This window comes from Mobula birostris, chromosome 9 (assembly GCF_030028105.1).
Source record: "Mobula birostris isolate sMobBir1 chromosome 9, sMobBir1.hap1, whole genome shotgun sequence".
Classification (NCBI taxonomy): domain Eukaryota; kingdom Metazoa; phylum Chordata; class Chondrichthyes; order Myliobatiformes; family Myliobatidae; genus Mobula; species Mobula birostris.
The window spans coordinates 1,261,440-1,280,008 of NC_092378.1; the positions used below are offsets into that span (position 1 = coordinate 1,261,440).

The 18,569-nt window shown below is 43.7% G+C and overlaps 1 protein-coding gene across 3 annotated transcripts in view; it reads right to left on the minus strand.

Moving 5' to 3' along the window:
* ric8b (RIC8 guanine nucleotide exchange factor B) overlaps positions 1-18,569 on the minus strand; it is a 105,011-nt gene that overhangs the window by 10,489 nt on the left and 75,953 nt on the right. For 2 of the 3 annotated variants that reach the window (XM_072267348.1, XM_072267347.1), the window contains exons 8-9: positions 11,746-11,890; positions 7,042-7,161 (exon numbers count right to left, since the gene is read on the minus strand). In XM_072267348.1, the coding sequence (XP_072123449.1) occupies positions 7,042-7,161; positions 11,746-11,890 (265 nt within the window). The other variant, XM_072267350.1, reaches the window with a different exon arrangement.

Below are 18,569 nucleotides of genomic sequence, written 5' to 3' on the forward strand. Positions count from 1 at the left end.
TGTTTGCTACAGCAGCTGTATCCCTGGGAGTTCTACAGCACACTGCCTTTGCAGGGTCTAATCAATATAAACAAGGCAGTTTGAATGATTCCTCATCGCCAGACATCTGTCCATTTTTCAAAACTCATTACCACAAACTTCAGAGTTGAGTCATTAATTTCAATGAGGCTTATCAGATATTAGTTTTTAAAACTAGTTAGTAGAGGCCGAGGCTTGACATCTTCTCCACTATCCATGATACTCTCGCCTGCATCTCACTCTGATCTTCATTCTGCCTCTATCACTCTGGCTGATTTACTATCCCTCTCAACTTCTCCTTGTAACTTTGATGCCCTGACTAATCAAGAACCTATCAATTTCTGCTTTAAATATGCCCAGTGACTAGGCCTCCAGCGTGGCCTGTGGCAATGAATTCCACAGATTCACCACTCTCTGGCTAACAAAATTCTTTTTCATTTCTGTTCTAAAGCTATGTCTTATTCTGAGGCTGTGACCTCGGGTCCTGGCCTTCCCTTTGGAAACATCCTTTCCAACATCATCCACTCTGTGTAGGCCTTTTAATATTTGGTAGGTTGCAATGAGACCACCCCCACCCCCACCAGCCAGTACGGGCTCAGAGCCATCAAATCCCTTTCATTCCCAGGGTCATTCTGCTATTGATTACTACTCTACTCAGACAGCAAGAATACAGTACACACTTTTCACCAGAATTAATGGTTGGACCCTAAGAAATTCTGTGGAACAGGGGGACCTAGGTCCACATTGGTGAGAATTCCTATAGCTGTGGCTCAGATAGAGAAGGTGACAGAAAGCAGATGGAGGAGGTGCTTTCATGAGCCAGTGCAGAGGATGCAAGTGTGGGGAGGTTATGGAGTAATGTTATAAAACATGAAGTGAATCGCAGCTGGAGGACTGTGTACAGTTCTGGTCACCACACTGTAGGAGGGATGTGACTGCACTAGAGACAATGCAGAGAAGATTCACCAGGGTGGTGATTGTGGTGGAGGGCTTCAGCTATGAAGGGAGACGGGATAGTTACCCTTGGACCAGGGATAGCCAAGGGAAGGACCTTAATGAAGTGAACAAAAACAGGCATACAGTAAATAGGGTAGATGGTGAGAAACATTTCCGCTTATCAGAGGTATCTACAATATAAATAGTGGGCATAGTTGAAATGTAAAGAGTAGGAGACTGAGGAGATTTGAGGGAGAATTTTTTCACCCATCTTCTGCCCTTCCCTTATTCAAAGTCAAATTTAAAATTAAACTCACTCAGGTTTCTACAATATGACGGGCCACGCACAAAGCCATACTGTCTAATCTTTGTCTTTCCAAATGCAAATAACTCCTGTCTCAGAATCCCTTCCAATAACTTCATCTCTAGTGATGCTAGGCTCACAGACCTGCAGTTCCCTGGTTTATCCCTGCTGCCCTGTTTAAATTAAGGTACACCATTAGCAATTCTCCAGACTTCAGACTTCAGACCTCACCTGTGGCAAACAACGATACAAGAATCTTGCCAGGTCCCCTTGCTTCCCATGATATCCCAGTATACACCTGTTTAGGCCCCAGGCATTTAAGCACCTTTATGCATTTCTGGACTGTACACCTCCTCCTTTGTGATGTTGAATTGCTCCAGAATATCACCTCCCTTCAACTCACAAGCTTCCACACCCTTTTCCACAGTAAGTATAGATGATAAGTATTTATTTAAGTTTCCATGGTTCTACATACAGAACACCACACTGAATCTTGTGGCTACCCTTTTATTATTAACATAATTAGAGCATCAGTTAGGATTTTCCTCTATTCTACCTTCTAAGGATATCTTATGGCCCCTTTTTACCCTCCTGATTTCCTTTGTAAGTGTACTTATATATCTCTGATACACTTTGAGGGATTTGCTTGATCCCAGCTGCCTAAACCTGACACACACCTACATTTTCCTGACCAAAGCCCAATATCTAAAGTAATTAAATGGTTCCCTACTCCAGCCTGCCTTCCCCTTCAATCCAGCAGGTAAAAGCTGTGCAAATGATGTTAAAACGGTGACTTGGGCAAGGCTGCATACCTGAACACTCCCTCTGCTATTTTTTTCAAAAGCCACCCAATTACCAGACACTTCTTGCAAACAACCTGAAAGCTTGAGATTTCCAGCGGATGTTATCAAAATTAACATTCCAGGACTTTAACTTGAGGACCAGTCCTATAGTTTTCCTATGACTATCTTGAAACTAATAGAATTATGGTCACCAGCCCCAGAGTTCTCCCCCACCAACACATCAACCATTCCCCTGCCTCATTTAGACTATGATAGAGGAGCAGAATTAGGCCATTTGGTCCATCAACTTTGCTCCACCATTCCACCATGGCTGATTTACTATCCCTCTCAACCCCATTCTCCTACCTTCTCTCCATAACCTGTCATACTCTTAATAATCAAGAACCTATCAACTTCCACTTTAAATATACCCAAATGACTTGGTCTCCACAGCCATCTGTGGCAATAAATTCCACAGATTTACCACCCTCTGGCTAAAGAAATTGCTCCTGATTTCTGTTCTAAAGGGATGTTCTTGTTTTCTAAAGTAGTGCTCCCTGGTCCATGGCTCTCTCACCATAGGAAACATCCTCTCCACATCCACTCTGTCAAGAACTTCCAATATTCAATAGGTTTCAATGAGATGCCCCCTTGTTCTTCTAAACTGCAGCAAGTACAGGCCCAGAACCATCAAACTCTCCTCATCATGTTACCCTTTTTATTCCTGAGATCATTCTCGTGAACCTCCTTTGGACTTCCGCTATGCTAGCACATCCTTCCTTAGATAAATGGCCCCAAAACTGCTCAATACTCCAAATATGAACTGACCAATGCCTTATAAAGCCTCAGTATGATATTTTCAAAGAGGAAATCATAGAGAAGTACAGCACAAAAACAAGCTTTTCGGTCCATTTCATCCATGCTGAAACAACTTAAACTGCCTACTCCCAACGACCTGCACCTTCCATAGCCCTACTATGAACGTACCTATCCAAACTTTTCTTACACATTGAAATCAAGCTTGCAATGACCACTTGTGCTGGCAGCTCATTCTACACTCTCACGACCCTCTGAGTGAAGAAGTTTCTCCTCATCTTCTCCTTAAATGTTACACCTTTCACCCAGCTTCAGTGGAAAAGGCCCGTTTGTATTTACCCTATCTGTACCCCTCAAAATTTTGTATATCTCTATCAAAGCTCCTCTCATTTTCAAAGTTCTAAAAAACATAGTCATATCTATTGAATCTTTTCTTATAACTTGGATCCTCCAGACCAGACAACATCTGTGTAAATTTTCTCTGCACTCTTCCAATCTTACTTACATGTTTCCTGGAGGTAGGTAACCAAAACTGCACACAATACTCCAAATTAAGCCTCACCAACGCCTCACACAACTGCAACATAACATCCTATCTTCTATACTCAATACATTGATTTATGAAGGCCAATGTGCCAAAAGCTTTCTTTATGACCCTATCTACCTGTGACACCACTTTCAATGAATTATGAACCTGTATTCCCAGATCCCTTGTACTACCACACTCCCCAGTGCCCTACCGTTCACTGTGCAAGACCTACCTGGTTGGTCCTGTCTGCATTAAATTCATTCCGCCATTTTACAGCCCATTTTTCCAGTTGAAGCAGATCCTTCTGCAAGCCATGATAGTCTTCCTCACTGTCCACTACACCCCCCCAAACCTGGAGTCATTTGCAAATTTGCTGATTTAATTAACCACATTTATCATCCAGATCGTTGATAAAGATAACAAATAACAAAGGACCCAGCACTGATCCCTGTGGCATACCATAGTCACAGGCCTCCAATCAGAGAGACAACCCTCTACTGCCACTCTCTGGCTTATCCCAGAAAGCAGTGTCTAATGCAAATTATTACCTCATCCTGAATGCTGAGTGACTGAATCTTCTTGACCAGCCTCCAATGTGCGACCTTGTCAAATGTCTTGCTAAAGTCTATGTAATCAATATTCACTGCCTCGCCTTCATCCATTTTTCTGGTAAATTCCTCAAAAAATCTCTATAAGGTTGGTTAGACATGACCTGCCACTCATGAAGCCATGCTGATTATCCTTAAATCAGTCCACGTCTATCCAAAAACTTATATATCCGGTCTCTTAGAATACCTTCCCACAACTGATGTCAGATTAACTGGCCTATAACTTCCAGGTTTCTGTTCAGAGATATTTTTAAACAATGGAACAACATTGGCTATCATCTAATCCTCTGGTACCTCTCCTATCACTAAGGATGTTTTAAATATCTCTGCTGAAGTCCTAGCAATTTCTGTACTTGCCTCCCGTTGGTTCCGAGGGAACGCCTGGTCAGACCCTGATGATTTATGCACCCTGATTTGCTTCAAGGTGGGTGGCAAACACCTCCTCCTCTGTAATCTGTACAGGGTCCATGAAGTTGATGCCACTTCACCTCACTCCTATAGACTCTGTATCTATCTCCTGAGTAAATACAGATGCAAAGAATGCATTGGAAATCTCCCCCATCTTTTCGGCTCCACACATGGATTACCATTCTGATCTTCCAGAGGACCAATTTTGTCCCTTGCAATCCTTTTGCTCTTAGCATACCTGTAAAATTCCGTAGGATTTGCCTTCACTTTGTCTGCTAGAGCTTTCCATCTCATTCCCTAATAGCAGACCCAGTATCACACTCATTTTCATTGGAACGTTTACATACTGATGAAGGAAACTTTCCTGAACACATTTGACAAACTCTATCCCATCTAGTCCTTTTAGAGTATGGGATTCCCAGACAATATGTGGAAAGTTAAAATTACCTACTATAACAACCTCACAAAATACTGGAGGAACTTAGTAGGCCAGGCTGCATCTATGGAAGAAAGGACTCCTGCTGAAGGGTCTCACACGAAATGTTGACTATATGACTCTAACCTTTTCCATAGATGTTGCCTAGCCTGCTGAGTTTCTCCAGCATTTTGTGTGTGTGCTTGGATTTCCAGCATCTGCAGATTTTCTCTTGTTTACTGTAACCACCTTATGTTTCTTGCAACAGTCTGTGATCTCTTTACAAATTTGGTCCCTCTAAATCCCTAGGATTGTTGGGTGGTCTGTAATATAGCCCGATTAACGTGGTCATACTTCTCTTATTTCTCAGTTCCACCCATAACGCCTCACTAGTTGGCATCACTGACATGGCACTACTGTGACATTTTCCCTGACTATCCCTCTTCCTTTAATCCTTCCTGCTATGTCATGTCTAAACCAACGAAACTCTGGAACACTGAGCTGCCAGTTCTGCCCCTCCTGCAACCAGGTGTCATGAATGGCTACAACATCATCATTTCAGGTGTTGATCCATGCCCTAAGCTCATCCACCTTTTCTATGATACTTCTTGCATTGAAATATACACAGCTCAGGACACCAGTCAAACCATGCTCAACCTTTTAATTCCTGACTTTGTCTGAGGTCTTACCAATATCTGCCTCCACAACCTCTCCACTAACTGTTCTGGCACTCTGGTTCCCATCTCCCTGTAACTTTAGTTTAAACCCCACCATGCAGCATTAACAAATCTGGATATTAGATCCCTCCAGTTCAGGTGCAAACTGTCCCTTCTGTACAGGTCCCACCTTCCCTGGAGGAGAGCTTGTTGATCCAAAAATCTTAGGCCCTCCCTCCTACACCAACTCCTTAGCAACGTATTAAACTGTATAATCTTCCTAGGTCTGGCCTCACAAGCTTGTGGCACGGGTAGCAATCCTGAGATCACAACACTGGAAATCCTGCCCTTTAACTTTGCACCTAACTCCCTGAACTCTTTATGTAGAACCTCGTCACTTGTCCTACCCATGTCATTGGTACCTACATGGACCATGACCTCTGGCTGTTCACCTTCCCACTTAAGAATGCTGAGGATTCAATCCAAGATGTCCTGGGCCCTGGTACCCAGCAGGCAACATACCATCCAGGAATCTCATTCTTGCCACAGAACCTCCTGTCCGTTCCCCTAACTAATGAATCCCCCATCACCACAGGTGCCTCTTCTCCCCAATTCACTTCTGAGTGACAGAGGCAGCCTCAGTGTCGGAGACCCGATCACTGTGTTCAGTCAACTCCTCTCCGACAGTCCTCAGTGATATAACTGTTGTTGAGGGGGATGGCCACAGGGCACTCTGCACTGGCTCCTTCACCCCTTTCCCCTTCCTGACTGTCACCCAGTTTCCTGGGTCCTGAACCTTGGGTGTAACTACCTCTCTCTATGTCCTATCTATCACCCCCTCAGCTTCCTGAATGATCCAGAGTTCATCCAGTTCCAGCTCCAACTCTTTAATGTGGATTGTTAGAAGCTGCAGCTGGATGCACTTCTCGCAGTTGTAGTGGTCAGGGATACTGGAAGTCTCCCTGCCTTCCCACATCTCGCAAGAGGAGCTTTGCACTATCCTGCCTGTCATCTCTACTGTCCTAGCTGAGCAGATATAAAGATGAGAAGGGAAAAAAAAACCTAAACTTGAGCTTTTCTTTTCTTGGCTTTCTCTGACTGAAGTCTCTCTTCGCTGAATCCTCGAAGAGTTTAAAGCCTCAAGATCACCACTCTGACTCCGTCCACTCAGACGATGGCCGCTGTGCTTGCCCCTGCCGTCCTTTAACTTGTTCTTGCTAATCAATCTCAAATGTGGATTGGTCACTGGTCAAAGCTCAGTTACTCTGCTGTGAACCACTGCTCCCTTATTCTACCCAGGCAGCGGACTTGAGTGAAATCCCCTCCTCTCAAACTTCTGATGTCGGATTGGTCGTTGGTCAAAGTGGAGTATAGCCCCCTTCCAGTATAGCAGTCTATACATTGCCGACAAAACCTTTCTGGATATACTTCAGAAATTCTGTCCCCTTTAATCTTTTAGCTCTAAGGCAGTGTGTGTCAATACTTAAGAAGATAAAATCACATACGATTACAACGCCTTTAATAAAAACCTGTAACAAAACACAGTAACAATTTAAATTAGGGAAATACCTGGAAAGTTTGTCAAACATATTGACAAGTTTCATTGCTTCGTACTCTTTCTGCTCTTCTGTCATCCCAGCCATTGGATTGGGTACTGGTTCTTCTACATGGCCAGTGATGGGGTTAATACTACAAACCAAATGTACAAACTGACATTAAGTACACAGAGACAGGTTAAAGTTGATTCTTTCAAATTAACAAAGAAACTTCAGGTTGTTTGGAGAGTTAATTATGGTTTCAACTTTGCAACCTTTTGCTAACACTAATCATTAGAGAAAGTTGAAGCTTCAGAGGATCCAAAATACATTTATTATCAAAGTATGTATAAATTGTACAATATATAACCATATAACAATTACAGCACGGAAACAGGCCATCTCGGCCCTTCTAGTCTGTGCTGAACTCTTACTCTCACCTAGTCCCATCGACCTGCACTCAGCTCATAACCCTCCATTCCTTTCCCGTCCATGTAGCTTTCCAATTTAACTTTAAACGACAACATCGAACCTGCCTCAACCACTTCTGCTGGAAGCTCATTCCACACAGCTACCACTCTCTGAGTAAAGAAGTTCCCCCTCATGTTACCCCTAAACTTTTGCCCTTTAACTCTCATGTCCTCTTGTTTGAATCTCCCCCTTTCTCAATGGAAAAAGCCTATCCACGTCAACTCTATCTATCCCTCTCATAATTTTAAATACCTCTATCAAGTTCCCCCTCAACCTTCTACTCTCCAAAGAATAAAGACCCAACTTGTTCAATCTTTCTCTGCAACATAGATGATGAAACCCAGGTAACATTCTAGTAAATCTTCTCTGTACTCTCTCTATCTTGTTGACATCTTTCCTATAATTCAGTGACCAAAACTGTACACAATACTCCAAATTTGGCCTCACCAATGCCTTGTACAATTTCAACATTACATCCCAACTCCTATACTCAATGCTCTGATTTATAAAGGTCAACATACCAAAAGCTTTCTTCACCACCCAATCCACATGAGATAATACCTTCAGGGAACTATGCACCATTATTCCTAGATCCCTCTGTTCTACTGCACTCTTCAATGCCCTACCATTTACCATGTATATCCTATTTTGATTAGTCCAACTAAAATGTAGCGCTTCACATTTATCAGCATTAAACTCCATCTGCCATCTTTCAACCCACTCGTCTAACTGGCCTAAATCTCTCTGCAAGCTTTGAAAACCTACTTCATTATCCACAGCTCCACCTATCTTAGTATCATCTGCATACTTACTAATCCAATTTACCTCCCCATCTTCCAGATCATTAACATATATGACAAACAACACTGGACCCAGTACAGATCCCTGAGGCACACCACTAGTCACCGGTCTCCAATCTGACAAACAGTTATCCACCACCACTCTCTGGCATCTCCCATCCAGCCACTGCTGAATCCATTTTACTACTTCAATATTAATATCTAACGATTAAACCTTCTTAACTAACCTTCCGTGTGGAACCTTGTCAAAGGCCTTACTGAAGTCCATATAGACAACATCCACCACTTTACCCTCGTCAACTTTCCTAGTAACCTCTTCAAAAAATTCAGTAAGATTTGTCAAACATGACCTTCCACGCACAAATCCATGTTGACTGTTCCTAATCATACCCTGTCTATCCAGATAATTATATATACCATCTCTAAGAATACTTTCCATTAATTTGCCCACCACTGACGTCAAACTCACAGGCCGATAATTGCTAGGTTTACTCTTAGAACCCTTTTTAAACAATGGAACAACATGAGCAATACGCCAATCTCCATTTCTAATAACATTTAAAATATTTCTGTCAGAGCCCCTGCTATATCCTCACTAACTTCCCTCAAGGTCCCGGGGAATATCCTGTCAGGACCTGGAGACTTATCCACTTTTATATTCCTTAAAAGCGCCAGTACTTCCTCTTCTTTAATCATCATAATTCCATAACTTCCCTACCTGTTTCCCTTACCTTACACAATTCAGTATCCTTCTCCTTAGTGAATACCGAAGAAAAGAAATTGTTCAGAATCTCCCCCATCTCTTTTGGCTCCACACATAGTTGTCCACTCTGATTTTCTAAGGGACCAGTTTTATCCCTCACTATCCTTTTGCTACTAATATAACTGTAGGAACCCTTGGGACTTATTTTCACTTTACTTGCCAAAGCAACCTCATATCTTCTTTTAGCTTTTCTAATTTCTTTCTTAAGATTCTTTTCACATTCTTTATATTCCTCGAGCACCTCATTTACTCGATGCTGCCTATATTTATTGTAGATATCTCTCTTTTTCCGAACCAAGTTTCCAATATCCCTTGAAAACCATGGCTCTCTCAAACTTTTAACCTTTCCTTTCAACCTAACAGGAACATAAAGATTCTGTACCCTCAAAATTTCACCTTTAAATGACTTCCATTTCTCTATTACATTCTTCCCATAAAACAAATTGTCCCAATCCACTCCTTCTAAATCCTTTCACATCTCCTCAAAGTTAGCCTTTCTCCGATCAAAAATCTCAACCCTGGGTCTAGACCTATCCTCCATAATTATATTGAAACTAATAGCATTGTGATCACTGGACCCGAAGTGCTCCCCAACACAAACCTCCGTCACCTGGCCTATCTCAGTCCCTAACAGGAGATCCAACACTGCCCCTTCTCGAGTTGGTATCCCTATGTATTGCTGCAAAACCTCTCTAGCAAATCTACCTGCAAGAACATTTGTCCCCCTCCAGTTCAGATCTGCCCAACCTTGAGATTTATCTGCTTACAGTCAGCCACAAAGCAAGAAACCTGAAAAAACGTAATGAAAAAAAGACCAACGCCCAGTGCGCAGAGAAAGAGGATTACCACTTTCTGCTGTGTGCTCTGCAAGACACATAGCAGAGAGTGATAATTCTCTCATTACTGCCATAAAAATGTACTTTTTACAAGAACTATAACAAAGTTTACTAAAAAGGTAGCCGACTTGGGAAATATTCAGCAAGTCAGGTAGTACCTCAGGAGAAAGAAACAAAGTTTCTTCAGAGGTCAGTGGCATTTCATCACGACTTCGTGGTGAAAGGTAAAAAATCAATGATGTCAACTGTTTCTTTCTTCAATGACCCTGCCTAGCCCAAGGTAGTATAGTGGTTAGCGCAAAACTTTACAGCACCGGCTGGAAGATCAGGTTTAATTCCCGTCACTGTCTGTAAGGAGTTTGTACGCATGATCTCCTTGTGACAAGTGTGGGTTTCCTCCCACATTCCAAAGGTGTACAAGTTAGTAGGTTAATTGGTCAGATGAGTGGGTGTAATTGGGCAGCGTTGGTTCATTAGTCCAGAAGGGCCTGTTACTGTTCTGGAATGCCATATTGGTGCAGGAAGCATGCTGACATTTGCGAGCTACCTAGCACTATCTCCGCTGATTTGATATGATACAAAACATATTTCAATGTATGTTTTTAATTTGTTCATGTGACAAATACAAATAATCTCTTTAAACACTACAATGACTGGGCTTATCTCAAACAATAACGAGGTGGCCTACAGGGAAGAAGTCATTTCTCTAACACAGTGGTGTGAAGAAAACAACTTCTCCTTCAATGCCGCAAAGGAGCTGGTTGTGGATTACAGGAGGAATGGAGACGGGCTAACCCCTATTGACATCAATGGATCTGGGGTTGAGAGAGTAAACAGCTTTAAGTTCCTCGGCATCCACATCACTGAGGATCTCACCTGGTCTGTACACACCAGCTGTGTGGTGAAAAAGGCACAACAATTCCTCTTTCACCTCAGACAGTTGAGGGTTTGGTATGGGCCCCCAAATTCTAAGGAACGTCCTACAGGGGCACAATTGAGAGCATCCTGATTGGCTGCATCACTGCCTGGTATGGAAACTGTACTTCCCTTAATTGCAGGATTCTGCAGAGAACAGTGCGGTCAGCCATAAACATCTGTAGTTGCGAACTTCCCATGATTCAGGACATTTACAAGGACAGGTGCGTAAAAAGAGCCCGTGGGATCATTGGGGACCCGAGTCACCCCAACCACAATCTATTCCAGCTGCTACCATCTGGGAAGCAGTACCACAGCATAAAAGCCAGGACCAACAGGCTCCGGGACAGTTTCTTCCACCAGGCCATCAGACTGATGAACTCATGCTGATTTGAGTGTACTCTATATTACATTGACTGTTCTATTTATTACAAATTACTATGATTGCACATTGCTCATTTAGATGGAGGTGCAACGTAAAGATTTTTACTCCTCATGTATGTGAAGGATGTAAGAAATAAAGTCAATTCAATTTCTCTAGCATTTTGTGTTTTATTTCAGATTTCTGGCATCCACAGTATTTTCCTGTTGAAAGCTGATTTCCCAGACTAGTGGGAGCGAAGAACATGGGGTGCAGAGGACCGAACACAACAGCCCCAATTTTAACAAGTATCCCGTCCATGGCAGCTCTTCCATTGGAGCATTCTGCAGGTTTAGCAGCCAATGTCATGCACCCCCCCAAACAAAAGCACAAGAGATTCTGCAGATGCTGGAAATCCACACACAAAATGCTGGAGGAACTCAGTAGGTCAGTATTTATGGAAATTAATAGTTAACTTCCCAATCAAAACCAAAATTTACTCATTGTCCCTCTGCTGTTTGCTATCCGAAGTTTCACCTTCTCACTGCACCTGCACTGGTAAACCAGTGTAATTGTTTTAAAAGTTACTTACTGAGATTTGACACTTTTGTACTCTTCAGTATCTGTGTCCTCATCGTCGGAGTACACCCCGCTTCCCCTTCCTCCGGCCAGCAGTCCGTGGGCAGCAAGTAGTCCTGCCGCGTTCCCATAGCCAGTGTACTTTAACAAGCAGTCGACTGGAAGGTAGAGGCATCCGTCAATAAACTCCACACTGCTTCTAGCAACACTTTCCATTCAGAAACTATAGACCAATTACCACAGAACGGAAAAAGTAACACACTTCCATGCTGGAGTTAACTGCATACTAACAAAGCACCTGAGAAGGGATGTATTATGGATTAAGTACTGATAGTTTTTAAAGAGCTTATTTCCACCAGACACATGGGGTGTATGGGGTGTCCTGGAAGGGGTAGCACCTCTGGTGAAGGGGCTTGTCGTGACATTCTGGGGCAGCTTGTTCACTTTTAAGCCCCACCAGACACTCAGCTCTAATCTGTGGCTCCAAGTAGCCATTCGCATGCGACAGTAGCCAAACTCCAGCACACTGCTTCAACAGGTGGGCTAAACCAAGTGAGGGTAGCTGGTGGCCTGATACTCAGGTGAGTTTGGGACATGCCTGTCCTAGCATGTGAAATCAGCTCGGACTGGGTGGATGAAATCAAGAGATCCAATGGCCAGGAAGATGGATCTGTAAATCTCCATGGAGACCGAAGGGCATGACAAGGCACAGAAGCAGTCTTGGTTATCCACTGCAACCATGGAAGACCCCAGCTGTGATAATTACTCGTACTCCTGGTCCCGGACTCCTGAGCTTGAACGAGTGGAACTGCTCCAGTGCAATGGCTTTCCACTTTAGAAACTGGCATTGTCAGCTACGGCAGACAACCAACATTTCCACAAAGGCTGAGTTGGAAGCACTTTTCTCAAACACTCCCACGATGGTCTTAAGTTGTAATCTGAACAACCAGTGATGGAACCTTTTGAATAACTCATCAAGACCAGGTTCATCATGCAGAGATTCCCAAGGAACCGCTGGATTACGGTGTAGTATTGTTATATTTCTAGAAGTTTCTTAATTTGCTGTAGCTGGCTAGGTACGGGCCAGGTCTGCTGATCACAGGTGATATGTCTGAAGGAGCTGTAAAGGGAGAGGATGAATGAGAATTAGGGGGGGGGGGAGAGAGGAAAAATGCTAGATTTGTAAGGTACAAAACACTGCAGCCACTGAAAATCCAGGAGTGGAATTACCAAGCAGGTCAGGAAATATTTGTGGAGAGGCTGAAAGTGAGCTAATGTTACAGATTCATACCCTTTGGTATCTCCTCCAATTTCCAGCATCTGTGGTGGTTTTTCCTCAGAAACTGAAAATCCCATGGTCTGCTGTACCTGACTCAAGGGACCAGACCACTACACCTTGACCATGAACTTCTCCTCAAATGTTTCCCACTGTTAAAGATTTGTGGACAATCTCCTCAACATCAGCCTTAATTACTTGCCGTCTTTGTGCATTCTCTTCATAGACTTATCTCTATTTCTGACCATAATTACTAGTTTTAATTGTTCCAACACCAACATACTTGCTGGCAAAATCATATCTGTACCTAAAAAGACCAAGATAACATGTCTGAACAACTGGCATCCTGTCACACTCACCTCAATAATAAGTAAATGCTTTGAGAAATTGGTCAAGGACTACATTTGCAGCATGCTACCACCCACACTGGATCCCCTATCCGCTATCGATACAACTGATCGAAAGATGACACGATAGCCAAAGCTCTACACACCATCATTACACACCTGGAGAAGAAGGATGCTTATGTGAGAATACTGCTCCTCGACTACATTTCGGCATTCAACACCATAATTCCCTCCAGGCTTGACAAGAAGCTCAGAAGCTCAGCCTTCACCCTGCCTTGTGCAGCTAGATCCTGGACTTCCTGTCAGATTGCCGAGAGGTGGTAAGGGTGGGTTCCCTCACCTCTGCCCCTCTGACCCTCAACACAGGTGCCCCTCAGGGCTGTGTCCTAAGCTCCCTTCTTTACTCTCTGTATACCCACAATTGTGTCGCCACCCACAGCTTCAATCTATTAATTAAATTTGCTGACGATACTACATTGATTGGCCTAATCTCAAAAAATAAAGAGGCAGCCTACAGTGAAGTCGTCAACTCAAGGTGAGGCCTCACCAGTGCCTTATAAAGCCTCAGCATCATATCTGTGCTCTTGTATTCTAGACCTCTTGAAATGAATGCTAAAATGGCATTTGCCTTCCTCACCACCAACTCAACCTACAAGTTAACCTTCAGAGTGTTCTGCACAAGGACTCCCAAGTCCCTTTGCATCTCAGATTTTTGGATTTTCTCCCTGTTTAGAAAATAGTCTGCACTTTTATTTCTACTATCAAAGTGCATGACCATGCATTTTCCAACATTGTATTTAATTTGCTACTTTCTTGCCTATTCTCCTAATTTGTCTAAGTCCTTCTGCATCCTACCTGTTTCCACAACACTACCTACCCCTCCACCAATCTTTATATCATCTACAAACTAGGCAACAAAGCCATCTATTCCATCATCTAAATCATTGATATACAGCATGAAAAGGAGTCGTCCCAACAGCGACCCCTGCAGAACACCACTAGTCACTGGCAGCCAACCAGAAAAGGATCCTTTTATTCCCACTCACTTTCTCCTACTAATCAGCCAATACTCTAACCGTGTTAGTAATTTTACTGTAATACCACGGGCTCTTAACTTGGTAAGGAGCCTCATGTATGGCACCTTGTCAAAGGCCTTCTGAAAGTCAAAATCCACTGCATCCCCCTTATCTATCCTACATGTAATCTCCTCAAAGAATTCCAACAGGTTTGTCAAGCAGGATTTTCCCTGAAGGAAACCATGCTGACTTTGTACTATCTCGTCCTGTGTCACCAAATACTCCATCACCTCATCCTTAACAATTGATTCTAACATCTTTCCCAACCACTGTGGTCAGGCTAAGTGGTCTATAATTTCCTTTCTGCTGCCTTTCTCCTTTCTTAAAGAGTGGAGTGACATTTGCTCTTTTCCAGTCCTCTGGCACCATGCCAGAGTCCAATGATTTTTGCAAGATGATTTCTAATGCCACCACAATCTCTAACACCACCTCTTTCAGAACCATAGGGTGCAGTTCATTTGGTCTGGGTGACTTATGTACCTTTAGGTCTTTCAGCTTTTTGAGCACCTTCTCTCTTGTAATAGTAACTGCACTCACTTCTCTTCCTTCACACACAACAACATCAGGCATACTGCTAGTGCCTTTCACAGTGAAGACTGATACAAAATACTCATTTTAGTTCATCAGCCATCTCGTCCCTTGTTATTATTTCTCCTGCCTCATTTTCTAATGGTCCTATGTCCACTCTCATTTCTCTTTTATTTTTAACATACTTCAAAAATCTCTTTCTATCCACTTTGATATTATTTGCTCGCTTGCTTTCATATTTCATCTTTTCCCTTCTAATTATTTTTAGTTGCTCTCTGTAGGTTTTTAAAAACTTCCCAATCCTTTATCTTCCCACTAGTAAACAACAGGAATTCTGCAGATGCTGGAAGTTCAAGCAACACACATCAAAGTTGCTGGTGAACGCAGCAGGCCAGGCAGCATCTCTAGGAAGAGGCACAGTCGACGTTTCTGGCCGAGACCCTTTGTCAGGACTAACTGATGGAAGAGCTAGTAAGAGATTTGAAAGTTGGAGGGGGAGGGGGAGATCCAAAATGATAGGAGAAGACAGGAGGGGGAGGGATGGAGCCAAGAGCTGGACAAGTGATTGGCAAAAGGGATACGAGAGGATCATGGGACAGGAGGTCCGGGAAGAAAGACAAGGGGAGGCCACTGGGAGATCCTGCTTTCTCTGGTGGACAGAGTGTGGATGTCCAGCAAAGCGGTCTCCCAGTCTGCGTCGGGTCTTGCCAATATATAAAAGGTCACATCGGGACATCACCCTCCTTTTTCTCCCTCTGTCCCTCTGACTATACCCCTTGCCCATCCTCTGGGTTCCCCCCCCATGTCTTTCTTCCCAGACCTCCTGTCCCATGATCCTCTCATATCCCTTTTGCCAATCACCTGTCCAGCTCTTGGCTCCATCCCTCCCCCTCCTGGCTTCTCCTATCATTTTGGATCTCCCCCTCCCCCTCCAACTTTCAAATCCCTTACTAACTCTTCCTTCAGTTAGTCCTGATGAAGGGTCTCGGCCTGAAACGTCAACTGTACCTCTTCCTAGAGATGCTGCCTGTCTTCCCACTAGTTTTTGCTTTGCTGTAAGCCCTTTCTTTCGCTTTTACGATAGCTCTGACTTCCCTTATCAGCCATGGTTGTTCTATTTTACTATTTGAGTACTTCCTCACTTTTGTAAAACATGTGTCCTGCACTTTCCTCATTTTACCCAGAAACACACGCCATTGCTGCTCTGCTGACATCCCTGCCAGCAGTTCCTTCCAATTTACTTTGGCCAACCCCTCTCTCATATCTCTGTAATTTCCCTTACTCCACTGAAATACTGCTACATCAGACTTTACTTTCTCCCTGTCAAATTTCAAGTTGAACTCAGTCATATTGTGATCACTGATTCCTCAGGGTTCTTTTACCTTAAGCTCCCAAACCGCCTCTGGTTCCTTACTGTACATAACACCCAATCCAGTATAGCTGATCCCCTAGTAGGCTCAACAACAAATTGCTCTAAAAAGCCATCTCTTAGGCTTTCAACAAACTCACTCTCTTGAGATCCATTACCAGTCTGATTTTCCGAATCGACCTGCAGGTTAAAATCTCCCATTACTACCATAACATTGCCCTTCTAACATGCCTTTTCTATTTCCTGCTGTAATCTGTGGTCCACCTCCCAGCCACTGTTGGGAGGCTTGTATGTAACTGCCATCAACGTCTTTTTATCCTTGCAGTTTCTTAACTCAACCCACAAGGATTCAACATCTTCCAATCCTATGTCACATCTTTCTACTGATTTGATGCCATTCTCTACCAGAAGATCAACACCACCCCTTCTGCCTACCTTTCTATCCCTCCGATATAACGTGTAACCTTGGACATTCAGCCTGGCAATCTGTAATAGTGCAACAAGATCATCTACCTTATTTCTTATATTACGTGCATTTAGATACAACACCTTGAGTACCGTATTTGTTATCCTTTCTGATTCTGCATCCCTAATGTTTCGATACTCAGTCTGTTGGCTGTAACTAAGTCCCATCACCTGCCTGCCCTTCCTGACTATCTGACTGCACGCTATCTTTACTTTTTTACCATCCGTCCTATCCTGAGTCCCTTCATTCCAGTTCCCACTCACCTGCCAAGTTAGTTTAAATCCTCCCCAACAGCTCTAACAAACCTGGCTGTGAGAATATTGGTCCCCCTCGGGTTCCAGTGCAACCCGTCACTTTTGAACAGGTTATAACTCCCCCAGAAGAGATCCCAATGATCCAAGAACCTGAAGCACTGCCCCTGCACCAGCTTCTCAGCCACACATTTATCTGCCAAATCATCCTGTTTCCACCCTCACTGGTGTGTGGCACAGGCAGCAATCCAGAAATTACTACCCGGGAGGTCCTGCTTCTCAGCTTTCTATCTCGCTCTCTCAATTCTCTTTTCAGGACCTCATTGCTTTTCCTTCCTATGTCATTGGTACCAATATGTACCAAGACACCTGGCTGGTCCCCTTCCCTCTCCAAAATCTGAACGCAAACTGAGACATCCCTGACCACGGCACCTGGGAGGCAACATACCATCCGGGTGTCCCATTCACGTCCACAGAATCTCCTGTCTGTTCCCTCACTATTGAGTCCCCTATCACTACCGCTCCCTTCTTCTTTCTCTTTCCCTTCTGCACCATGGACCCATGCCCAGTGCCTGTAACCTGGTTGCTGTGGCATTCTCCTGGGAGATCATCCCCCACAAAAGTATCCAAGCAGTATACTTGTTTTTGAGGGGAATGGCCACAGGGTGCTCTGCTCTAACTGCCTATTTCCATTTCTCCTGACAATCACCCAGCTGCTCGTCTCCTGCAATTTTGGGGTGACTACTTCCCTGTAACTTTGATCAATGATCTCCTCGCTCTCCCGTACAAGCCGAAGGTCATCCAGTTGCTGCTCCAGATCCCTAACATGGTCTTCAAGGAGCTGCAGCCAGATGCACTTCACAAAGATGTAGTTCTCCAGGAGACTCTGGGTCTCCCAGTTCTCCAACATCTGGCATGAAGAACATACCACAGCCATTTAAATGGTATAGTAAGAGAGGGAAAAAAAAACATAAAAAGGAAACCTTAACAGATGCTTTATACAGAGCCAACACCTCTTCCTTGCCGAATCCTCTTTTGAGCCAAAGCCTGTCGTTTCTACTCTTGCCACCGGCCTACTCCCGCCAATGGCCTCTTCGCTTATCCCTTCTGTACTTTTATTTAGTTCGTCAAGCTCCGTTGACACCACTGACAGGCCCCATACAGTGGACAAACGCCCGTGAAGCTCCTTTTTTAAATAACCGCCACCGACCTGCAAGAAACACCTCTTCTTCGTCGAGCTGTTGACGCTGCTGATAGGCCCCAAACAATGGACAAATGCATATAAAGTTCCCTTTTTAAATAACCGCCGCCGACCTGCGAGAAACATTTCTTCTCAGAGCTCTGTTGATGCCGCTGATAGGCCCCAAACAATAATAAAGTCAATTCAATTCAATTCATTACTTTCAGTACCTCAGAGTGGAAACTAACCACAGCTATTAGGTGAGTTGATTACAAACAACAGAACTAAATGCTCGAGGGTTAATGATGAGATTGTGTTAGCAACTGGAAACACCACACATTGCA